This window comes from Tachysurus fulvidraco, chromosome 20 (genome assembly GCF_022655615.1).
Source record: "Tachysurus fulvidraco isolate hzauxx_2018 chromosome 20, HZAU_PFXX_2.0, whole genome shotgun sequence".
NCBI lineage: Eukaryota > Metazoa > Chordata > Actinopteri > Siluriformes > Bagridae > Tachysurus > Tachysurus fulvidraco.
In genome coordinates, this window is record NC_062537.1 from 20,435,172 (window position 1) to 20,461,268 (window position 26,097).

The 26,097-nt window shown below is 39.4% G+C and overlaps 2 protein-coding genes across 2 annotated transcripts in view; both read left to right on the forward strand.

Moving 5' to 3' along the window:
- vsig8a (V-set and immunoglobulin domain containing 8a) overlaps positions 1–10,549 on the forward strand; it is a 16,768-nt gene extending 6,219 nt beyond the window's left edge. The window contains exons 3-9 of the mRNA XM_027143192.2: positions 333–424; positions 1,625–1,794; positions 3,245–3,449; positions 6,396–6,548; positions 7,658–7,780; positions 8,590–8,734; positions 9,905–10,549. Of these exons, the coding sequence (XP_026998993.2) occupies positions 343–424; positions 1,625–1,794; positions 3,245–3,449; positions 6,396–6,548; positions 7,658–7,780; positions 8,590–8,734; positions 9,905–10,070 (1,044 nt within the window). The 5' untranslated portion in view covers positions 333–342 and the 3' untranslated portion in view covers positions 10,071–10,549. The remainder of the gene's footprint in view (positions 1–332; positions 425–1,624; positions 1,795–3,244; positions 3,450–6,395; positions 6,549–7,657; positions 7,781–8,589; positions 8,735–9,904) is intronic.
- Positions 10,550–11,524: 975 nt separating this feature from the next.
- atp6v1b2 (ATPase H+ transporting V1 subunit B2) lies at positions 11,525–22,552 on the forward strand. Its single transcript, XM_027143479.2, has 14 exons — positions 11,525–11,739; positions 13,122–13,177; positions 13,272–13,370; positions 13,460–13,553; positions 13,644–13,721; positions 14,712–14,851; positions 16,078–16,179; positions 16,270–16,367; positions 16,495–16,618; positions 18,916–19,066; positions 19,156–19,238; positions 19,331–19,435; positions 19,542–19,671; positions 20,765–22,552. The coding sequence occupies exons 1-14, from the start codon at positions 11,607–11,609 to the stop codon at positions 20,899–20,901; spliced, it is 1,530 nt and encodes a 509-aa protein (XP_026999280.1). The 5' UTR covers positions 11,525–11,606; the 3' UTR covers positions 20,902–22,552.
- The last annotated feature ends 3,545 nt before the right edge of the window (positions 22,553–26,097 follow it).

The following is a 26,097-nucleotide window of genomic DNA, read 5'->3' on the forward strand; positions in this document are numbered from 1 at the left end:
GACAGGGTCATACAGAGATAGACATACAGACAGAGAGACAGACAGGGTCATACAGAGACAGACAGACAGAGAGACAGACAGGGTCATACAGAATTTACTGGTTAAAGTGTTACACGTCTACAAAAAAAAGTCAGAACATAAGATAAAAATCACACACGATTACAATAAGTTTTAGAAAGTAAATCAAGGCTTTCTGTCCAATCAGAATCCAGAACGTCTGAGCGAAACATGTCTGATTTAATCAAAGACATACGTACAGTCTATATCACCAAAACCCATCAGACAAAAAAAAATTCCTCCACACTGTGTTTTTATTTCTTATGTCTTTACAGAAATCTTAAGATGAGTCGCGTTCCAGCTTCACGCCTCCGTCCGTCGTCTGTTCTCATCCTGCCGTGTGTCGTGAGCGTGTTGTTCAGCTCAGGTGAGCGCACTAAGTTTGCTTTTAGACAAGACCAAATGAAACGAGAGCTTTTTTTTTCAGCACCGGACAAAATCTTTCCTCAGCGTAACACAAACAACAAATGTCCACATTTCTGAAAGGTCATTAAAAGGACAATGAAAAGGACAAATGTGAACCAGGAATTATTCGTCAGCATGCGTCCGTTTATCTTCTTTAATCTTCGTTATTATTTAACTTCCAATCTTCTAGAAACTGCTTCTCCTTTATAAAATATTCATATTTTAAATAATTTATTCGTTTTCCACACAGTCTCGGTGACCTGTTGCTTTCAGCCCCCAGAAACAAGAAAATTCTAAGAACCTACTGTTTATTTTTCATCGTTTTTTGTTTTTTTTTTCAAGCCGAACCTCGTTTTTCTTTACTTTTTATACAATTTATCAGGGAGCTGATTTAATACTTAAATAAATAAATAAATAAATAAACAAACAAATAAATAAATAAACGCAATAAATAAATAAATAAATAAATAAATAAATAAATAAATAAATACATAAATAAATAAACACAAATGTAAACAATAAATAAATAAATAAACGCAATAAATAAATAAATAAACACAATAATAGATAGATAGATAGATAGATAGATAGATAGATAGATAGATAGATAGATAGATAGATAGATAGATAGATAGATAGATAGATAAACACATATATAAATACATATTTAAATATTTAATAAATAAACCAGAGATCTTACAGTTAATCGATGTTTCAACAACCATCTATTGGCCAGGAGTCTAATAAACCAGTAACTGGCCATGCTCTCTATGTGGGAGGGGCTTACTGTCTCTTGTCTGTCAATCACACTGAAATTAACCAATCGTATGCATTTGTGTTTGCATGTGCATTATTATTTACACACCAAGCACCAGTGGTTTAATTAAATAAAACAGCAAATGTTTAAAAAAAAAACAAAAAACACAGATCTGATCCTAGAAAGGAAGTGAAGCACAAGCTATTTACTGAAATATCTACCGGTTTAATTTTTCTTTTTTCTTCATCATCACTGTTCCCTCGTTATCGTTGGTGGAGTTGTAATCAATTTCTACTGTGAAGCTTTCGATTCAGAGACGTCATGTTAACCCGAACGATGCTCAGATCGTATTTCTGTCGCAGTCTAAGTCTTAACACGTATTTTTTCCCACCCCATGATGTGCAGGTGTGACCTTGGCGATGAAGATCACCTCCACTGGGCCGCAGACATTACAGCTGGCGCTAGGAGATCAGAAAACCCTGCCGTGTACGTACACACCTGGGCCCGAGGATGTCGGAGGCCTGGACATAGAGTGGACGCTGGTCAGTCCAGACACCACGCAAAAAGACATAGTGGTGAGTAAAGCTGCACTGGGATCAGGACGAGGCGTTGTGGGAATTATTTGGACTTCAATGTGATTACGAAATTCATTCATTCATTCATTCATTCATTTCCTACCGCTAATCCGAACTTCTCGGGTCACGGGGAGCCTGTGCCTATCTCAGGCGTCATCGGGCATCGAGGCAGGATACACCCTGGACGGAGTGCCAACCCATCACAGGACACACACACTCTCATTCACACACACACACACACACACACACACACACACACACACACACACACACACACACACACACACACACACTACGGACAATTTTCCAGAGATGCCAATCAACCTACCATGCATGTCTTTGGACCGGGGGAGGAAACCGGAGTACCCGGAGGAAACCCCCGAGGCACGGGGAGAACATGCAAACTCCATACACACAAGGAGGCGGGAATCGAACCCCCAACCCTGGAGATGTGACGCGAACGTGCTAACCACTAAGCCACCGTGCCCCCTTGATTAGGAAATTTCATCATGAAAATTCGGTTGATCTACAACCACTCCAGAAGTTATGCTTGAATTATGAATAAATATCACTGGAACATGATATAAACACTCCATGTCATGATGTTCTAGGAAAATAATCAACCACAAGGAGATCACTTCATGCTGCAAAGCAAGGGTTTTATTCAACTTGACCACATTTAGACATTTTCATTTATTACAGAACGACAGGTTGTGTTTCTTATCCGTTTACAGCTACATTTATTACGCTGTGTTACCTGTAGCCCTGTAGCTTACGTTACGAGGCGTTACTATAGAAACGATAGGTAAATACACAATAGCGTGTATTTCAAATTATGTATATCTCTATATACACTGTATATTTCTTGGTTACTTTTACATATTTACTGTATATACATTTTATATACATTTTATATATACAACTATCTATCTATCTATCTATCTATCTATCTATCTATCTATCTATCTATCTATCTATCTATCTATCTATCTAATATGAAATATAACGACTAGCTGAACTAGCTGGTGTTGAATTAACTCCATTAAAAGATGTGTAGTGAATCAATTTGAGGTGGATGTTGTGGTTCAGATTGAGTTACAGATCAGAAGGTCATGTGATCAAATCCCACCTAACTGCTTTTACTGGTATACTATATGAGGTAGTGCTGTCAACCCCAGCTCACTTTTGGCAGAAGGTAAATACAGCCTATGTAAACCATGTAAATGTTAAGTATATTAGTCAGCATGAGACATACAGTACAGTATGTTGTACAATAATGAGTAAATTCCACCTATCGGTTAACAGTAATAAACTGCATCATAAATTAAAAAAAAATAAAATGGGATAAAATCTACTCTGAAATCATTTTTATTTTACATCACGATGAACATTTATTTTAGTTCTGATCTTTCGGTGATCTGATGTTCCTGAATTTTGTCTGTCATTCTAGTTCCTATCCTTCTCTGGTGGAAATAAATATTACCACGGCGACCCGGCGTTTCTGAAGGGGGTGGACTTTGCGGTGAGTGACCCCTCTTTGGGCGACGCCTCACTGTCGATCGCTGAGCTCACGGCCGCCCACACGGGAACGTACCAGTGTAAAGTGAAGAAAGCTCCGGGTTTGGACATGCGCAAAATCACTCTGCTGATTCTGGGTAACGTAGCACTGTTTCTCTGCACCACTAAAGTTATCATGTAAACCTCAGTAAGTCCGGCTGTATGCGAATCATTCGGAATACTTTCGAGGTTCAGTTGAATTTCAGCGTTAGATTAGCATTAGATTTTCAAGAACATTTCTCCGATACATAATTTGTAGCACAGTATAAAGGTTTGTGGACAATTTCCCAGCAATATTGTGTGATACTGAAAATATCGGGCAGTCGTGGCCTAATGGTTTGAGAGTCTGACTTGTAACCCGTAGGTTGTGGGTTCGGGTCTCGGGCCGGTCACGACTGAGGTGGCCTTTAGCAAGGCACCGAATCCCCCCCAACTGCTCCCCGGGCGCCACAGCATAAATGGCTGCCCACTGCTCTGGGTGTGTGTTCACTGCTGTGTGTGTGTGTGTGTGTGTGTGTGTGTGTGTGTGTGTGTGTGTGTGTGTGTGTGTGTGTGTGCACTTTGGATGGGTTAAATGCAGAGAACGAATTCTGAGTATGGGTCACGGTACACTTCACTATAAAATACATGATTAGATTAGATTAGATTTATTGTCATTACACAAGTACAAGGCAACGAAATGCAGTTTAGGTCTAACCAGAGTGCAATAGCAGCAAGTGCAGGATATAAAGTGTTCACAAGGTTTACATAAGTGAAATAAAACGGTATTATAGAAGTAATTTACAGATGTGTGTGTACTATGAACATAATATACAGACGGCTATAATTAGAACTGAAATTTACAGACTGATTTATAATATTTACAGATTTATATTACATACTGTTGCATTTTTTTTAATGGCACTACTTAGACTTTTATTCATAAATAAAATTCAAAAATATAAAATTATTTCACAAGAAACTTAAAGAATGAAAGAAAAGAAAATCGAAAAGACGTAGAGGAAAAATGTAAGAAAAAAATCCTGTAGGGAAAAATGTAAGCATTTTACAAATTGCTGATTATAATTTTATTGTTGATCAACAATTTAAAATTGTTAAGATTTTTTTTTCATTAGAAAATCTTGCTGCAATCCAGTTCATTACCATATCGATACAGAATTGTGTTAATGCGGTTTAAGCTAATTTTTAGTTTTGTGCTAAATTTGTAGTCATATTTACACGTGTGTGTGTAAAGGGTGATTTCTGCCATGTTTGTTATGGCGTACCTCAAGGTTCTTGCTTCCGTCCACTCACATTCTCTTCTCGGCTCTTTTCTCATTTTACTTTTTGTTCGAAACGAGTTAGATGGCTTTTTTTTTTTGCATGTTTTGCATTCCGACGAGACTTTTGTTGTTTTGTTTTTTAAAGCTGCTGAACGAGTTGTACGGTTTACGTTTCCTTGAAACTCTAGATCTTATCATCAGCATTACTTGGAGCTACAAATAATGTCTGTAAAAGTATTCAACAAAAATCTGATCTGTCTGGATTATAAACGAACCTTACGTAGATTTGTTGCGGTCGGTATTTTTATTGACCTCTTGAGACCCGAATATCCTCATATGAGGACATAACATTTTCTCACAACTTCATTGTCTATATATATATATATATATATGTATTATACCAACCTTATATGAGGACTGTTAGGTATAATTCTTTTGCGAAACTGCTTCCTTGAAAACACTATGCTATGAATTAGCTATGAATTAAGAGAAACGGTCAGTAGAAATTGTAGCGTACACAACAGTAGCGTACGGGACTCGGGAGGTTAAAGTAAAATTTTAAACTCGAAATGTATTATTTGGTTACAAAAGCGTTAAAAACACTAATAGACTAATAGTAGAATTTCCTCTTGCTGTATGCCAGCTTTAGGTGTGTTCGCTTTAACTGCAGCTCTTTACACTGTTTGGAATTTTCAGCTTTTCTTCTTTTTCATTCTGCGAGACTTTATCTCGGTCCTTCGGTTTGGTTGAATGATGATTTTATTGATCTCGACCTGATTCGGATTTGGACTACAGGACGTTGTCCCTGTGTCCGGGAACATCGCCCTGCTGAGATCTTTGTCTCCCATTGGTTTATTTCTGTAGCAGATTAAAGAAAGTTCTCTTGTAAATCTCCTCCTGTCCCTCTATAGTTTACTTCCTTTGACAGGAAGTCCAGGTTCTAAGGAGCGTAATGAGCCTAATGAGTCTCCAGAGCCTAATGCTACAGTACTACTGCCATGTTTCACTGTAGGTGCTATACATAGTATAGCACCTACATAGTATAGCACCTACGATTATACATAGTATAGCACCTACATAGTATAGCACCTACGATTTCATTAAACAAAAAATAAAACAAAAAAAACTCTTCCCTGGATTACAGACACAATTTCATACTCTTTCATGCTCTTCTGGCGTAAAGCTTTATGTCTAGCCATGCCTAAACGATCAGAGCTCTTAATCACCAGCGCTCCACTGGTGCTCCATCATACGGTCCTTAAGGTTCATGACTAGGTGGTGTTCAGTGGCATGTCCTAAGTTGACGAATGAGACTCTATCATCTTATTTTTAAGTCCTTACTCTTTATTTTCACTCCTTTCCTTCAGGCTGACAGTCTCTTCAGTCACAAGTCACCTACGGAGCTAAATTACAAGACAGCTGAGTTTTTGTTACGACAAAATCTTTCATTCTGAGCTTTAAGGTGCAGACGAATTCAAGAGCAGATGAATACTTTTATATTTATTACATTGGGCAGATGCCCTTGTCCAGAGAGATGCATGTAATTATATTATATTGGAATGTGTTAGATATGAAATATATAATAATTATGAAAGTCAAATGATTGCAGAATAAATACTTTTGTGACAAGAAAATAAAGAATAAAAATATACTAAGAAGGTCTACGGGTGCACAAGGGAAAATCTTTCCATATATATATATATATATATTTCATCTCATGATATTATATCAGTTTGTAGCAGTACTAATATTTAATCTAAAGTTATCTCCTGCGTCCTTCAGAGCGCCCGTCAGTGCCCAAGTGTTGGCTGGAAGGGGACGAGGGCATCGGGACGTCCGTGTCCCTCCGCTGCATGTCGGATCACGGAACTCCACCCATCCAGTACGTGTGGAGGAGAGAAAGCGGGGGTCCGATTCCTCCCACCGTGACACAGGGTGATGTGATAGTCTGAGATCAGACCTGACTGCAGGTCATGTGTGGTGTGATTTTTTTTTTTTTAATATATATAAAACCCTTAATGGTTTTGCTGGAATGGAGCCAATCAATGACCCAAGAGAATATATTAGTGTCACTTGTGTGACAAATGAGGTATAAACGTGCTGCCAGGAAGCATGCTTTTAAAAATGAAAAAAATAATTCGCCTGACACCTCCAGGGTCGGGGGTTCGATTCCCGCCTCCGCCTTGTGTGTGTGGAGTTTGCATGTTCTCCCCGTGCCTCGGGGGTTTCCTCCGGGTACTCCGGTTTCCTCCCCCGGTCCAAAGACATGCATGGTAGGTTGATTGGCATCTCTGGAAAATTGTCCGTAGTGTGTGAGTGTGTGAGTGAATGAGAGTGTGTGTGTGTGTGTGTGCCCTGTGATGGGTTGGCACTCCGTCCAGGGTGTATCCTGCCTCGATGCCCGATGACACCTGAGATAGGCACAGGCTCCCCGTGACCCGAGAAGTTCGGATAAGCGGTAGAAGATGAATGAATGAATGAATGAATGAATGAATGAATGTTTAATTTCCCTATCATATGCTTTTGGAACGATGTCACAAATTGGAAAAGACCAAACCAGAACTCAGAGAAAATGAAATAAATAATTAAAGAAGTAATCCGTTACCTAAAAGTAATTACTTTTAAGTTGAATACAAACGGACCTCTTGAGAGCGACGAGATAAAATACCTGGCTTTTCTTACCTTTAAGCTTCTGCTGTGATCAAATGTGATACGTTAGACATTTATCACCTATGCGGGTGAGTGCAAAAGTATTTGCACCCTGCTTTGACATTATGAAACAACAAGTTCTTGGAAAAAGTTTTAAACAATCAACTTCTCTCTTTAGGGATGACAGATTAGTGGGTCTCTGTGTAAGATCTGGCAACCATCATTTCCATTTTGGCTCCATCCTGGTGACATGGCAAAAGTCCAAAACTATGATTTTTTTTTCTAAGATATTAATAAATGACAAAATTATGAAATAAGGTTAATAAGCAGCCAGATGTTTTAATTAAAGTTATCTAAAGGTTTTATTTGGATTTGCTCTACTGTGTGTATATCAGATCCATTCCTTGGAGATCTCTTTATCGCCAATCACTCCCTGGAATTGGCAGGTATTTACGCATGTGAGGTGTCTAACGCTGTGGGGAAAGAGAGCTGTCGAATCAACCTGCAGGCCACAAAACGTAAGCAGGAAGGTTTATAAAGTACCACTGAAGTACCTCAAGTAATCTCTTAAAAACGCCAGCTTCTTAAAAGAGCAACTCGTATGCAAAGTAGATCATCCTCCTTTATTCCAAACATTAGCTAATTCATACGATTACACAAATATAACGTTACCATAACAACCATCATGCGTTCATCACTAACTTTTGCTAAGTTTATATGCTAGCTTAGCCATAAAGTAACCTGAAAACTGTAGCCATAGAACTTCCATGCTAAGTTTTCAGGTTAGCAACGAATTTACAATGAGATGCTCATATGCAAATTTGATTCATGCATATGCAGATTAAAAACAAAGTCCCCCCCCCCCCACCATCCTACACAATGCTAACTTTAGCTGACAGTGATAGCTGGCTAGTTAACTGCTAGTAAACTAATATAGCCAAATGTACAAATGTCAAAGTATAACGTTACCATGACAACCATCATGTGTTGAAAGTTCATATAGTCAGAATCAATAAAGTATCTATCTATCTATCTATCTATCTATCTATCTATCTATCTATCTATCTATCTATCTATCTATCTAATCGAAGTTCAGACGTAGATCTGCCCCACAAAAATTATTTTTATTGCCCAAAATAAATTTATATAATTAACATCTAAGAGCTGTTTTTTAATGCACATACCCACTCTTATAGACAGTCTGTTCATCATTTTATTAGTGTTGGATATCTTTTTGAGTGTAACTGGTGTGTGTGTGTGTGTGTGTGTGTGTGTGTGTGTGTGTGTGTGTGTGTGTGTGTGTGTGTGTGTGTGTGTGTGTGTGTAGCTCCAAACAGAGCCGGTGTAATCGCAGGTGTCGTGTCAGGATGTCTGCTGCTCATCTGCATCATCATCATCATCCTGTTGCTCCTCTTCTTCCGATGCAGGTCGCAGCATCGACGCTATGAGAAAGAGTTCTCCAATGAGATCAGGTAGAAAAATGCTGCATTCAATAACACTGATTTTTTCAAACTGATGACTCATAAAAATAAAAAAAATCACAGCTGACGTTCCTCATCCAGGATGTGATTCATTCTGAAATTATTGTTTTTAATCTCTTTATAGTTTATTTGAATGTTGTGGAAACAAGGTCCATGAAACAAGGCATGTTATAGAAGCTAGAAACTCTTGTTCCCTCCCCTGCTTCTTTTTCTCTCTCCTAATGTTTACAAAAAATTTTACTGAGAAACCACAGAGCAGCGTAAACTTCTCTGTCTTGGAGATTAAGCTACACTGGAGACTCATGTTTGCAGACTTGATTGTTTATCGTAGTGGGGGGCACGGTGGCTTAGTGGTTAGCACGGTCGCCTCACACCTCCAGGGTTGGGGGTTCGATTCCCGCCTCCGCCTTGTGTGTGTGGAGTTTGCATGTTCTCCCCGTGCCTCGGGGGTTTCCTCCGGGTACTCCGGTTTCCTCCCCCGGTACAAAGACATGTATGGTAGGTTGACTGGCATCTCTGGAAAATTACCGTAGTGTGTGTGTGTGTGAGTGAATGAGAGTGTGTGTGTGCCCTGTGATGGGTTGGCACTCCGTCCAGGGTGTATCCTGCCTCGATGCCCGATGACGCTTGAGATAGGCACAGGCTCCCCGTGACCCAAGTTAGTTCGGATAAGAAATGAATGTGAATATTATGAATGTGAAAATAATTGAATGAATATTAGCATTATATATCTTGACATTTGTACATTTAGCTCTCTGAGAAAAACTACTAGTTTATTAGCAGTTAACTAGCCAGCTATAACAGTCAGCTAAAGTTAGCAATGTGTAGGATGGTAGGAGGAAATTTGTTTCTAATCTGCATATGCATGAATCAAATTTGCATATGAACACCTCTCTATAAATGCTAAGCTGAAAAGCAGCAGGTCAGTCAGGTCACGTCTTGTGTACTGTTATGTGTTACACCACGGTCCTGAGCGAAGAAATGACATTCAGCTGCGATGTACACAAGATATATAGATAAAGATTTGTATTATTGTTATTGTCGGTGCCCCATGAAATTTTTTCAGACTTTTATTCCATTATATGTGTCGTTTCTATAGAAATGATAAGGCATCAGATCGACTGTGTCTGATCGATCCATCTGATTATGTCTGATTATCAGGGAGGACGTTCCGGCGCCCGAGAGCCGACCGACGAGTCGCGTTTCCAGTCTTCATTCCAGACCGGTTTACAGCCAAATGAGCCAAACCGAACAGCACCAAGTGGAATCCAGCAGCACAGGATACACGTTGCCCAAATACCACAACAAATACGGCTACATCGTGTGACACTTACCAGCATCAGATTACCCACAATTCTGTGTGGGCTGGAATACAATACAGTCACGTTGTATAAAGTGTGCTATTTATAGTGTGCTTTTCTATGGTGATGTGAAGATTTTTAAAACTTTATACATTTATATTTTAGTCTTTTTTGCCATCATAATAAAATATTTGTGTGTGTGTGTGTGTGTGTGTGTGTGTGTGTGTGTGTGTGTGTGTGTGTGTGTGTGTGTGTGTGTGTGTGTGTGTGTGTGTGAAGGTATTATTAAAATTGTGTAAAAATTGCAACCATCTTCAACTGAACCCTTGTAATAAAGTTAGAGGAGTTCACAATGTGAATAGTTAAAAGATGTTTGTTATTAGATTCAGTTTTTAAAATAATTATTTTTTTTTAAATGAAGGTTTATTTAAAAGAGTTACAGCTAATGGCTTCTACTTATGAATCACTGTGAAGTTCAACTAATTATTAATACATGTAATATTTTTTTTTCTTAATAAAAGTAAGAATAAGTGATTTTTATTTGTATAAGTATATTAAAATTTAAAAAAAAATGGCTGAACCCCAAACGTCTTTCTGTTCCCTAAACACGTGCTGTAAACGTAACGACTTGCACCCTAAGTAGTGCACTACATGTCTCCGGTAGGGAGTGATTTAAGATGTAACCAGTGTCATGTGTCTACAAAAAGATAACGGAACGAAAGATCAGTCAGGTCACATCTTGGGTACTGTTGTGTTGCACTACGGTCCTGAATCAAGAAACGACTTTTCGCTTCAATGTACACGTGCTATAAAGATTTTCAGACGTCCGTTTTGAATTCAGTCGAAGTCTTTGAATGGTGTGAGATATTGTTTTTTAGGCCTATATGAATTTGTGTAATTGTTAGAGATGAGGCGACATCATGAGAGGTTTGAGCACCGTTTCTGTTAATGGTTTAATGGAGTAATGATGGCTCAAATGGTTACAGCTCTGGGTTGTTGCTTGGAAGGGCAGGGTTTCAGCCCCAGCACTATCAAGCTGCCTCTGCTGGGCAATTAAGCAAGACCTTCAATCTTTCCTGCTCCAGGGGTGCTGTATTATAGCTGCCCCTGTCCTCCAACCCCAAACTCTAACCTGTGCTGTAATGTATATGTGGCAATAATAAAGACTTCTATACCCCAATTTCATTCGTTAAGAAGAACAAAATGTTTAGGTATCAGTTGAGCATGGATAGACTTTGTGTACTAACTATAACCTCCTTAGTTTGGTGAGGCTTATATATATATACACACACACAAAAGAATGTAAATAAACGTAAATAAATAAAATAAATAACAAAACAAAATATAAACGAACAATTTTTTTTTCCCCATTATATTTTAACTGCACTTATATTATTTATGTGGCCACCAGACGGCGCATGCGCACAATGCGACATTTTCTTTTGAGGCATTGGATGGGGGGAGATTTAACGCTAATACTGAAAGCGCATGCGCAAAAGCGCTGTCACGACCCGTTAGCTTTTCGGTCAGAGCATAGGCTAGGCTAAGCTAACACAGCTATCATGAAGGCTCTTCGAGGAATGGTGAGCGGAGCCGTGAACGAGATTACATCGGCTGTCAGCGGGCATAAAATTGCCGCGACCCGTGAACACGTCCTCGCAGTCAACCGCGACTACATCTCTCAACCGAGACTGAGTGAGTAAGCGTTTTATTCAGTAATGTTTCAGCTAGCCAGATGCGTCAGGCTAAGGCTGTGTCTCAATATGCGTTATCAAGTGCACTACCTAGGGTGTGACGTAATGACTTATATACACTTTATAGTGCACTTGGTTTATTAACGGCTGCTATTTGGAAGCGTCCGCTTTATTCAGGAGGATATATAACGTTAATGATGGAGCGAATGAATGACAGGTTACATAACAAAAATTACTGATTTTATCTCTCTATATAATTCATTTATTTTAATAACAACATAATAAGAACACGTTATATTATTAACTTAGGCGTATGGATTAGCATTTTTAGCTCGTCGTGTCTGTCCATTTTGTTTAGATTTATTGTGACAAACAGCTCTAATGTGACGTCCTATAAAATAAACATCATCATAATAATATGCTAGAATAATAAAGTCTTATTATCAGAGCAAAGGACGGTGTTTTTTGATTGATTATATGGTTATATGGTTGGTTATTTTTAATTGATTTATTTTTATCACATTTTTCACATCTTCCTCTTTTGTGCAATAGCTGATGTTGGCTGATTTATTTTATTTGTTTAATACTTTATTATGTATAATTTCCTGTGTTCAGCATATTATGGAGTTTACGGTTTGTCCTAAGAAATATGTATATAAACAGTGTGCATTAGCAGAGAGGTAACTGATAAATAAATGTTTCAGATTAGTGAATAAAACATAAATGTATAAATAAATTATTTATTTAGAATTCAGTATTAAATCTGCAGGCTTGTGTGTATTTTAAAGTAACCTAAAGAAACATAACTGCATCATGTCCACATCTCATTGTAGGGCCAAAGTGGTTATAAAGCTGTTGTGAAGCTGCTGTTAAGCTGTTATAAAGCTGTTGTGAAACTGTTGTGAAGCTGTTATAAATCTGTTGTAAAGCTGCTGTTATGAAGCTCTTATAAATCTGTTGTGAAGCTGTTATAAAGCTGCTGTTATAACGCTGCTGTTATAAAGCTGCTGTTAACGCTGTTGTGAAGCTGCTGTGAAACTGTTGTGAAGCTGTTATAAAGCTGTTGTAATGTTGTTTGATCACAGCGTTAAAATAAAACAGAACAAAAAGATATGTTTCTAATTTGCATACTGTAGCATTTATTGTGAGGAAAAAATATTTTTTATTATTTTTAGTACTCCAAATATGACCAAAAATTCCATAACAATTTAAGCGGTTGCTGTTTTCATTCAGCTTTAAAGGTAATATTTTTAATATTTTTATATATTTCTTGTTTTTGTTTTTTTTACTTTGCTTTGTCTGCCATTGTCCATCTTAGTTTAAGAGCTGTATGTATCATATCTAATAAAAGTTATCTTGTTTTTTTATTGTTTTTGTTGACAGCATATAAAACTGTATCAGGTGTCAATGGGCCTCTGGTGATCTTGGACCAAGTGAAGGTACAGTGTTAATAGTAATAATGATGATGATAAAACGTTTGAATTTGCACTCTGTCTCACATGTTAACGATATTGAAGTACAGCACTAATGTAGTTTCCCAGGTACGCCGAGATCGTCCACTTGACCCTCCCCGATGGCACGAAGCGCAGCGGCCAGGTGCTGGAGGTCACCGGCTCCAAAGCCGTCGTCCAGGTGAGCTGTTTTCTATATGTTTAGTTTTGTTTTGTTCCACTCATCCCGTCACAGAGACATGACTCGTCCCTGATCTCTCTTGGTTTCAGGTGTTTGAAGGAACATCAGGTATTGATGCCAAGAAGACAAGCTGTGAATTTACAGGGGACATTTTACGCACGCCCGTGTCTGAGGACATGCTGGGTAAGAACAGGAAAAACAGGGACTTATTTTCATCCCCTTACACAGGAATTTTATAAAATATTCCTTTGTTAAAACTGTTTGTGTTTCCAGGCCGCGTGTTTAACGGATCAGGAAAGCCGATCGACCGAGGTCCGGCCGTCTTGGCCGAGGATTACTTGGACATCATGGGTAAAACATCTGTGACTTTTTATTCATTTAAGAACCAGCCAGAGGAAAAAAAAATACCTGCATTATTGTGTCAATAAAATGTCTAAATTTGGTCAAGCTGAATAAAACCCTTGCTTTGCAGCATGAAGTGATCTCCTTGTGGTTGTTTATTTTCCTAGAACATCATGACATGGAGTGTTTATATCATGTTCCAGTGATATTTATTCATAATTCAAGCATAACTTCTGGAGTGGTTGTAGATCAACCGATTTTTGATGATGAAATTTCCTAATCAAGGGGGCACGGTGGCTTAGTGGTTAGCACGTTCGCCTCACACCTCCAGGGTTGGGGGTTCGATTCCCGCCTCCACCGTGTGTGTGTGGAGTTTGCTCCCGGTTTCCTCCCCCGGTCCAAAGACATACATGGTAGGTCGATTGGCATTTCTGGAAAATTGTCCGTAGTGTGTGAGTGAATGAGAGTGTGTGTGTGTGTGCCCTGCGATGGGTTGGCATTCCGTCCAGGGTGAATCCTGCCTCGATGCCCGATGACGCCTGAGATAGGCACAGGCTCCCCGTAGATCGGATAAGCGGTAGAAAATGAATGAATCAATGATTAACATGCTGTTGCTGTCTAGCTAAGGAGTTAGCTTCTTAAGTAGCATAGTTATGTTACTGGTGATAAAACAGAAGATGTCTAAGAGCAAAGCTGGAGCATAGAGGAACAGGAAAGACTGCAGCTTGAGGTTTTTGTACAAGGAAAGGATTTTTCCCTATCTCCATAGACATTGGGAATGTTTTAAAACCATGTTGCTATCTAATAAACATGTAGTTCTATTGTGTTGTAAATGAAGGTAGGTTGTGTTCCAGCATTCAGTAGAACTGAACCACACAACTGACTAAAATAAACAGTTTACATTGTTTTGAGGCCAAAAAGCTTTTGTCATGTTGTTCACTCTGTAAGCTCTGACAGCACACATGGCTGAATGTTTGCTTTCTCCACCTGCTCTTCCAGGCCAACCCATCAACCCACAGTGCCGTATCTACCCTGAGGAGATGATCCAGACCGGCATCTCGGCCATCGACGGCATGAACAGCATCGCTAGAGGGCAGAAAATCCCCATTTTCTCTGCAGCCGGTCTCCCACACAACGAGGTCTCTTTCTATTTATTGTTGAAGCAATCAGCAAACATGGCGTCCAGAAATGTTTTGCGCTAATGATCCTATTTATGCTGTAGGTCCCAAAATTCTCATGGAACAGTTATTTCCACCCTAATAAATGCATTAATTTAAATTACTGCACAATCTACAGCTTAGTTATCTTTCTCATTTAAAGGCAGGGTCTCCGATTTTTGAGAAATGCTTCAGAAAACTGAGTCGGGACAAAAAATAAACAATAAACAAAACTAACGTGTAGCCAATGAGCAGAAAGGGGCGTGTCTTGTCAATATGGGCGGAGAGAGTGTTCGGTGTGCATGTGTGACGTTAGCAGAAAGCGGTTTTAACATTGACATGGAGGATAAAAACAAAGAAAGAAAGAGAAGAAAGACTTACGATAAGGACAAGAAGTAGGACGTGTTAATATAGGATCAGCTTTCCAGCGCTGGAGAGAACTGAAGGAGCAGGAAGTTGGCCACATATTCACAGGTTGGAGTTTCCCGAGTCAATAACTCCTGAGCTAAACGCTGTTACTACACAAATGACACCTCTTTTCTATCGTAGTAATGTAGAGAGGCAGCTACAACCGCCTTTTGTGTAGTAACAGCGTTTAGCTCAGGAGTTATCGACTCAGGAAACTCCGACCTGTGAATATGTGGCCGACTTTACTTGAGACGCCGAGGCGCTTTTTTCCTTCTCGATAGGTGAGTAACGTTGGTTTTGCTTTGTTACACAGAACTAATATATGCCTTTGTCCTTTACATCATTATGCTTGTGTGGCATTTTTGCTTGTTTGTTTATCTACAATCGTATTGTTCTTCCCTTCAGCTATGATAAAGACACGTTTCTTTCTGTTAGTCGCCTGGGCTACGTATGTATGTGTGGGCGGAGCTATCGATACAGGGGTGGGACCCGTTTGGGTTAGGGGCATGTTTGTTTTGGTGATTTTATATGTCAGCATTGGCTTTCAAAAATCAGAGACCCTACTTTTAAAGGTTATAATACATCTTTAACAGAACTACTTTTTATTGAAACCTTTTAGTGCTTGGACCCCTTTGATCGCTGCTTTCAGCTGTATTTGTGGCAATTACACAATGATTAGCTGATTTCTTTAATACAGGAAAGAAGATTAGCATTATATGCTAGCACACAACATTCCCTGTCCACAGTTTACAATTTTAAATGTCCTTAAGTGGTTTTTTTATCTTTGTTTGTGGTTTCAGATCGCAGCGCAGATCTGTCGGCAGGCCGGTCTGGTCAAGAAGTCCAAAGATGTGACGGACTACAGCGATGACAACTTTGCCATTGTGTTTGCAGCTATGGGGGTGAGGAGAACTTATGACTTCCATGTGAGCTGTGGTAAGTTTTGTGTCAGCAGGTCATAGTGTGACTGGAGAAAATCATTCTGTCTGTAGGTGAACATGGAGACAGCTAGATTTTTCAAGTCTGACTTCGAGGAGAATGGATCCATGGACAATGTGTGCCTGTTCCTGAATCTGGCCAATGATCCTACGTAAGCTCAACAGTCCACTTGCGTACCTTATAAAACTGGTACAGAATGTTTAGCTATTAACTGTATAATCATCAGCAGCAGTAGACATGGAACTTATCCTGATGAAGGATTTAATTCCTCCTTTCAGGATTGAACGCATCATCACTCCTCGACTGGCGCTGACCGCCGCTGAGTTCCTGGCCTATCAGTGTGAGAAACACGTCCTGGTCATCCTGACTGATATGAGCTCCTACGCTGAAGCCCTGCGAGAGGTCAGAGACTTCACTGCTCAAAACACTGAAATTCCCCTCCAATGACTCTGATACCAACCCTATCACTGATTATGACTCTCTAACTAACCCCAGGACTGAGTAGGGCATTATAACTAACCCCATCACAGAGTTGGTCTCTAAAACTAACCTCAGCACTGAGTATGACCCAATAACTAACCCCAACACTAAATATGACTGTATAACTAACCCCAACACTGAGTGTGACTCTTTAACTAACCCCAACACTAAATATGACTCTATAACTAACCCCAACACTGAGTGTGACTCTATAACTAACCCCAACACTGAGTGTGACTCTATAACTAACCCCAACACTAAATATGACTCTATAACTAACCCCAACACTGAGTGTGACTCTATAACTAACCCCAACACTACATATGATCCGATAACTAACCCCAACACTGAGTGTGACTCTATAAATAACCCCAACACTGAGTGTGACTCTATAACTAACCCCAACACTACATATGACTCTATAACTAACCCCAACACTAAATATGATCCGATAACTAACCCCAACACTGAGTGTGACTCTATAACTAACCCCAACACTGAGTGTGACTCTATAACTAACCCCAACACTGAGTGTGACTCTATAACTAACCCCAACACTGAGTGTGACTCTATAACTAACCCCAACACTGAGTATGACTCTATAACTAACCCCAACACTGAGTGTGACTCTATAACTAACCCCAACACTGAGTGTGACTCTATAACTAACCCCAACACTAAATATGACCCGATAACTAACCCCAACACTGAGTGTGACTCTATTACTAACCCCAACACTGAGTGTGACTCTATAAGTAACCCCAACACTAAATATGACCCGATAACTAACCCCAACACTAAATATGACCCGATAACTAACCCCAACACTGAGTGTGACTCTATAACTAACCCCAACACTGAGTGTGACTCTATAACTAACCCCAACACTGAGTGCGACTCTCTAACTAACCCCAACACTAAATATGACTCTATAACTAACCCCAACACTGAGTGTGACTCTATAACTAACCCCAACACTAAATATGACTCTATAACTAACCCCAACACTGAGTGTGACTATAACTAACCCCAACACTGAGTGTGACTCTATAACTAACCCCAACACTAAATATGACTCTATAACTAACCCCAACACTGAGTGTGACTCTATAACTAACCCCAACACTCAGTGTGACTCTATAACTAACCCCAACACTAAATATGACCCGATAACTAACCCCAACACTAAATATGACCCGATAACTAACCCCAACACTGAGTGTGACTCTATTACTAACCCCAACACTGAGTGTGACTCTATAACTAACCCCAACACTAAATATGATCCGATAACTAACCCCAACACTAAATATGACCCGATAACTAACCCCAACACTGAGTGTGACTCTATTACTAACCCCAACACTGAGTGTGACTCTATAACTAACCCCAACACTAAATATGATCCGATAACTAACCCCAACACTAAATATGATCTGATAACTAACCCCAACACTGAGTGTGACTCTATAACTAACCCCAACACTAAATATGATCCGATAACTAACCCCAACACTGAGTGTGACTCTCTAACTAACCCCAACACTAAATATGACCCAATACCTAACCCCAACACAGAGTGTGACTCTATAACTAACCCCAACACTGAGTATGACCCGATAACTAACCCCAACACTCTTTATACTAGCAGTCACAGACATTTCTCATCCATTTAACAGAATAGTTTTGAGTAAATTGTTTCATCTTAATCTGCACACTTGTTAATGTCACTGCTGCTATTATTATCATTGCTTATTAATGTAGCTGATAACTTTCATGCACATAAATATGTACATAAGAGCATATTTCTAGTCATCTTTATTTCTAAAGTTTCTTTATTGTGTGTGTGTGTGTGTGTGTGTGTGTGTGTGTGTGTGTGTGTGTGTGTTGCATGTGTCTTGGCATTTACTGTGGATAACAAAGAAAGAATGTCATTGTACAGGGAACCTTGTTTTCTTTAATAAATGCTTTAAACTTTGAACTTTTCTGATGCTAGAATCAACCCCGACTCTCAGTATGACTGTAAAACTAACCCCAACATTGAGTAGGTCTCTAAAACTAACCCCAGCACTCGGTCACACTGGAATCTACACCAACACTGGGTATTACTATAATACTAACCCCAACACTGTGTGTGATACGAGTCTAAAAAGAACCGAGTGTGGTTTATGTTTTTTATATTTTCACGACCTCTGAAATATATAACATTCTTACCGAAGGTGTCTGCAGCGAGAGAGGAAGTGCCCGGACGGCGTGGTTTCCCTGGTTACATGTACACCGATCTGGCGACAATCTACGAGCGGGCGGGGCGAGTGGAGGGACGTAACGGTTCCATCACTCAGATCCCCATTCTCACCATGCCCAATGATGGTGAGAGAGAGAGAGAGAGAGAGAGAGAGAGAGAGAGAGAGAGTTACTATATTCTGTGATGTGACGTGTTTTTTATCTTTTCACCGCAGACATCACACATCCCATTCCTGATTTGACCGGCTACATCACAGAGGGTCAGATCTATGTTGACCGACAGCTTCACAACAGACAGGTGAGTCGGTTGTCGTTACTATAGTAACAACTCGTTCACAGGGACTTATATAGTAGACGCTTCATATAAACAGAACGCTGTGCTGTGTGCAGATTTATCCTCCGATCAACGTGCTGCCGTCTCTGTCCCGACTCATGAAGTCGGCCATCGGAGAGGGAATGACACGCAAGGACCACTCGGATGTCTCCAACCAGCTGGTGAGATTCAGATCTGATCACACGATCAACACACGTCTGCATGTTTATTAGAAATTTAGTTGCCTAAATGCGGCACGAGTGTGTAAAGCGGGTCCTCTGTTGGCAGTACGCGTGTTACGCCATCGGGAAAGACGTCCAGGCCATGAAGGCCGTAGTAGGAGAAGAAGCTCTGACGGCCGACGATCTGCTCTACCTGGAGTTCCTGCAGAAGTTTGAGAAGAATTTCATCTCTCAAGGTGAGTCCTTTAGGGTTAGGGTTAGGGTGCTTGAGCCGAGTTTTTACATGGAATATTTTGTTTTCTAGATATGTTCTAAAAAATATTTACAATCCTTGATCTAGAGGTTGGAATAAAACCCTGGTTATCTTTATAAAAGCTGGCAAGTACAGCAGGTAATCTAATTAAATTAACTCTGAGAGCTAGAGTTGATTCAGTCTTATTAAACTGTATGTAACAAGCAAAGAAAGAAGATTTTAAATAGCAGCAATACAATAGGACGATACAACATTTGGGGACGGGAACAGAGTCTAGACCAGGGGTCGGCAACCCGCGGCTCCGGAGCCGCAAGTGGCTCTTTCATCCCTCTGCTGAGGCTCCCTGTAGATTTGGAAAATAAATATTTAATTTAAATGTATTTTATTTTAGTTAGTTAGTTTTAAAAAATATGTTTTAATAATATTAATATTATATAGTTTAATATTTTTTGTCGCTCAAAATACAAGTCATATCCGCCGACATTAGACATTGAACGTTTTATTTGAAAGTAACCTTCGACCCAGCGTCTTTTTTGTTAAGGTTAGTTCAAACTGTTCAAAATATTTTGTTTGCTTGCAGAAATAAAATTTTCGTTTACTCAGTAGCAGTTTATTGATTTCACAAATGCAACACACTACAGTAATTTCCATAAAGGTAAAAAGTGAGTGACGTGACATACGGCTAAGTACGGTGACACATACTCAAAATTCGTTCTCTGCATTTAACCCATCCAAAGTGCACACACCCCAGTGAACACACACACACACACACAGTGAACACACACACACAGTGAACACACACCCGGAGCAGTGGGCAGCCATTTATGCTGCGGCGCCCGGGGAGCAGTTGGGGGTTCGGTGCCTCGCTCAAGGGCACCCGGAGGAAACCCCCGAGGCACGGGGAGAACATGCAAACTCCACACACACAAGGCGGAGGCGGGAATCGAACCCCCGACCCTGGAGGTGTGATGCGAACGTGCTAACCACTAAGCCACCGTGACCCCCTGAATAATAACATGAATGATAAAATTAAATCTGTTAGAACGTGAGTTATCTTCTGCTTCTTTTCCTCGCAGGCGCTTACGAAAACCGCACCGTGTACGAAACCCTGGACATCGGCTGGCAGCTGATGCGAATTTTCCCTAAAGAGATGCTGAAGAGGATCCCGCAGAGCACGCTGTCCGAGTTTTACCCCCGAGAGTCCAAACACTGAGCCGCTGCTCCGTTCTGCCGTACGCTCTTTATTTCTCTTCTCATGTGTATTTCCGCCCCTTAAATATATCACCCCAGATGTGATCCATTATAAACTTCTCTCACTGTAGCCTCGTAGTTCTCTGCTCCTGCTCACTGTACACCATCTAAACGCTAAATGTGGCCAAACAGTGATGTGTATATATACGTATGTTGTGAATATTGTCGCAGTAAAGTGAGTGTGTGTGTGTGTGTGTGTGTGTGTGTTTGGGTGGGGGGAGGGGGGTGTATAGATTAGTCCTGGTGCCATCACTAGAGTGCTGGAATTATCATTACAAAGTATAAATATAAAGCTGTGCGTGTGTGTGTTCGATGGGCAGAAGTGCAACACGGTCCAAATAATATAGCAGTGATAAAAAAACGTACAAAGAATTTACGTACAAAGAATTTACAGGAAAGTCGGATGAAAGCTTCGACGTACGAAGACTTCCACGAACACTATGGCGTACGATATCACACACGACAAATGCGCTGTGATGGGATGTTACAGGAAAAAGGCATAGCTTAGTCGATTCATCCATAGCATCATATAAGCATGCTAAACTCGTTATCTTCAGCCATTTATTTAGTTATTTATTTATTTATCGCCAGTTCTTCCTCATGCTCTGTGTTGCCATAGTGACAGCAATCTTCTCCTCCCTTTATTTGTGGAAAACACAGCGCCACCTGTTGTACCGGAGAGCTCGACCCGTGTGCCACAGCCAATGCGAAAAAACACCAAAAAATACTGAATATATTTCAGAATAAACGTGTTGTGACATCACAATATCGATACTGTGCCATCATAAGACACAAAACTAACGGACTTCGCTCTCCGTACAAATAAACCCAAATCTCTGACGCTACGTGACGACGTTCTGTTCCGCTCTTCCACCGCGTCATGATATTAGACCACGTCTGGACGTCACTACTAAGTCTGTAGCACTAAGTCTGATCCGGTTCGTGCCATGTTTCCTACCAATACTAAACATACAAAAAAAAGTCATAACGCTTCGAACCAACAAAAAGAAAACACGAGTCACACTTTTGCCGTCTGTCAAAATTTGATAACGAACCTTTAAGCTTTGGTGCAGAACTAAAGAATCGAACAGCCAATAAACAGAAAACTGTAAACAAGATTCTTCTTTACGAGCGACTCTTTTCATGCTAAAGCTAGCATTAAATCTTAACATCATAAGCAAACAACTTTCAGTTCTTTTGTTATTATATAATATATTCACATTCAGTCTTAGTGCAGATGATGGCAATATTATTATTATTATTATTATTATTATTATTATTGTTGTTGTTGTTGTTCATTCCCAATAAAAGCTACACACGCCATTTATTTTTCTGCCGTCCTTATTCGATAAGTCGAAGGTTGTTTGTTATTTTATTTTATTTATTTTATTGAGGTTTTTTATCATCGGGATTATTTATTCGTGCCATGGAGGCCGTGCGTTTAGCGTGTCGTCGTCGTTCCTCGTTCGATGGATGTGCCGCAGTAACGTGTGTATCACCTCACCTGTGAGTTTCACATGGAAGGATGTGATTTCTGTCTGAATGCATGTAATCATGTGATCGTGAAGCGTCTGTATATCATTCGGTCTGGAGAATAAAATCCATTCATGTGCCATCGATCCCTTTGTCCTTTATTTCCACAACAGGAAGCGGAGTAACCGCTAGTAACGTCAGCATGCGATCTGTTTATTGATCTGTCTCATCTGTGCTTTAATAAATAATAAATCATGTTTGAAGTTTAATAAGGTTTTTTTTTTTTTTTTTTTTTTTTTGCATTAAGGGATTTGGAGAGCTCTCAAGTGAAACTGTGATGCTGCAAGGAATTTTATCATGGATTAGCATTTTGTAGCATCACAGAAGGGTTGCAAACTGCAGCTTTAATTTAAAGTCAAGGACAATTTTTAGGGACATTTTATTTTAAAAAATGGTTATAGATTGCAGCTTTAACACGGGATGTCACTTAAAAGATGTCACTTATTTTTAACGTTTTTATTTACTCACTCAATATTCTGGGTCAGAATCACGCACTTTTAAATAGTAATTAGTTACTTTTGACTTGATTACTAAATTGTTGTTTGGATTCAGTAACCTATTAAGACATCCTCGCGTTGTCGCCATCTCACTTATATCTCAATAATCTCTGTATTTTGACTTAGTAATCTAACAAATTACAAAATAATGATAGCATTTTAAACAAAATCCCACCTAAATCCTGTCAGAACTTTTAAGACTTTTCATATACATGCTCATGTGGAAAGAGAAAGTACACCCGCTGTTTTTAATTTATCTAAATTAAATGTATGAATTAATTAATACATTTATAAATAATTATCTGGTACTAACTACTCACTAACTTCTCTAAAACAAACAAATCATTTTGTTCTCCAAAAAATTCAGGATGTTTTTACGCTCAGTGTTCACTAGAGGTCACTGTTGACTGAATAAAGAGCAATGCTCCTCTCTCACTGACTCACTGCAGGCGACCACCAGGGCAATTAGAGGCTGCAATCTGAGCTACGTCCTGTTTTTACTTCTTCGACCCACACAAACATCTTCAGTCAGCTCTAGCATCGTAATGTGTGTGTGTGTGTGTGTGTGTGTGTGTGTGTGTGTGTGTGTGTGTGTGTGTGTGTGTGTGTGTGTGTAAAAGAATATTAGTGTACGGTGGACTAAATCTATATAACAGTATCTAAATATTACTGCCCCTGTCATTTGGTCATTCTGCAGATTTTATTTTTGTTCATTTTAATAATGAGAGATTATCTTAATTATCTGTACTTCAAGCAAATAAAAAATATATTAGAAATGTTTCCTTTTCTGGTAAGACCGAATGGAATGATGTCGCTCATTTGTGCTCACTTTGAAGACTGTGGTTAGATATTAGTGAGGAAACAAAGATGAATCTTTAATCCTGAAGAAGAAGAAGCAGAAGATGAAGAAGATGAAGAAGAAGCTGACCTGATCCAACCATTTGAAAAAAAAATTCTTTCCATCTTTCCAGAACTTTCTTTTGATGTACACAAATGTCTTAAACATTTTTATCATCCTTTTGTTTACAACCTTTATTTAACTAGATCTCTAACTAGCCAAGTGTCATAGAGTCCAGCATTTGTTTCTGTCCTTGGACTCTTGCTACACCGTATTTCTCATTAGCATTATAGTATAATACGTTCCAAAATATGGGGAAATAATATCTTTTTCCAAGAGACTGATGTCAGGCATCTGCACCCAAGCGCACACATCTCACACCGAGGCATGAAGTAGCACGAGACTGTCTAAACAATCCACACACACTTCAATGTAAAGACATTTCATATGTTCCAGAGTGGAGATTAGAGTTCAGTATGAGCTCTGAGACGGGTTTCTTTATGAAGTCTGGGTTTTAGTTAACTATAAACACACTCACACACACATACACAATCTGTGCAGCTATTAATAAAAAACTTCCCCATGGCGTCGTTCTTTAGTCAGTGTTTCTGGTTAATTTAAGGCAGAAAGTCATGCTGACTCCTGACTAATCCCCTGGAGCTACATGTTTAGTGACTGACGTCTCCGTACATCCACACCCAGTCTGACAGGTCTGTACCTGTGCTAAAGCAGAACAAACAGGAGGAAAGTTTACTGCCAGACATTTCTGAGTCTCTGTATAGCTGTTAATGTATAACCACTCACGTATCCCAGACAGGAAGTGGAGTAACTGCTAGTATCGTTAGCGTGAACCACGATAAGAGCCGTCTGTTTATTGATTTATCTCGTTTATGCTTTAATAATGAATCATGTCCGATCTTCTACAGTAGTAACTTTAATAAGGTGGAGGATTTCACCTCGACCCATATTACGGTTGCTATGGTGATTCAAAAAGGTTCTTGACTGTGTGATCACTTAAACTGGACTTGTTTAAACATGTAAACACATGTAATGCTCCGATTGTTGACTTGCATTATTTGAAGCAGAAGTATATGGGTTTTTTTTTTGTTTTTTTTTTTGACATTCTGAGATTTGGAGGAATTTTATTGTGGATTAATATTTTGTAGCGTCACACAGTTAAGTTACATACTGCACCTTTAATGTATAGTAGGACGTCACTTTGAGACCTCAAAAGAAAAACCATGATTACACATTTATTTATTTATTTATTTATTTATTTATTTATTTTCAAAGATGCTTATATGCTGCAGCTTGAATCAAAGTCTTCAACGTAGTCTTGAACCAAAAAGTTTTCTTTACTGCAGCTTTAAAGTAGTACTGCATTTACTGCATTATAAAAAAAATAAGTTCATCAATTGTAATTGAATTTTTAAAAAACTGTAAAAATTTTGATGATGAAATTTAAAGAGTCTCTGTGAACTTTTTGACCTTAGGGGTTGGCAGATTTATCTGGATCTAGTCAGAAGACAAATACAGAAAATGTAATGCTCTATGCATCGAGTATGCATGGGACCTTGCTCAGAGCAGAGGAGAAAACTCACTTTATGTTTCAAAGGTCTGAGGAATAGGACTGTATATATAATATATAAAATTAATACTAATTGGGTTTATCGTGGTCCTGTGAATCTGGAGGTGGATCTGTTCAGGAGAACACACACGCACACACACACATGTACACACACACACACACACACACACACACACACACACACACACACACACACAGGTCTGTACATTGAGAATCAGAGGTGGCAAAAGTACACACATCCTTCACTCAAGTAGAAGTACGGATACTCATTTTTTAAAAGACTCCAGTAAAAGTAGAAGAACTCTTTTACTCAAGTTAAAGTAAAGAAGTATGGGCTCTGACATGTACTTAAGTAAAAAGTCGCCGATACTACTACCTGTTTAGTGTCATGCTGGTAACTGGACGTCATGTTTTATGTGTGTGTGTGTGTGTGTGTAGGCCTATGTATATATATTTTTGGAGCGTGCTGATGAATATTTGTGTTCATCAGCTACAAGTGTGTTACGAAAGGCACTGATGTAGGGTGGAGTCAGCGTTCACATTCATCCCAAAGGTGTTCAGTAGGGATGAGATCAGAAACCAACCACATATAGCAGGGAAGGTCAGGTGACCCAATACTTTTGGAAATATAATGTATACCAAGTGTATCACCAAGGCCATATCCCAAACTGTAGGGAGATTCCAGCTCTGTCCTTCAAAACA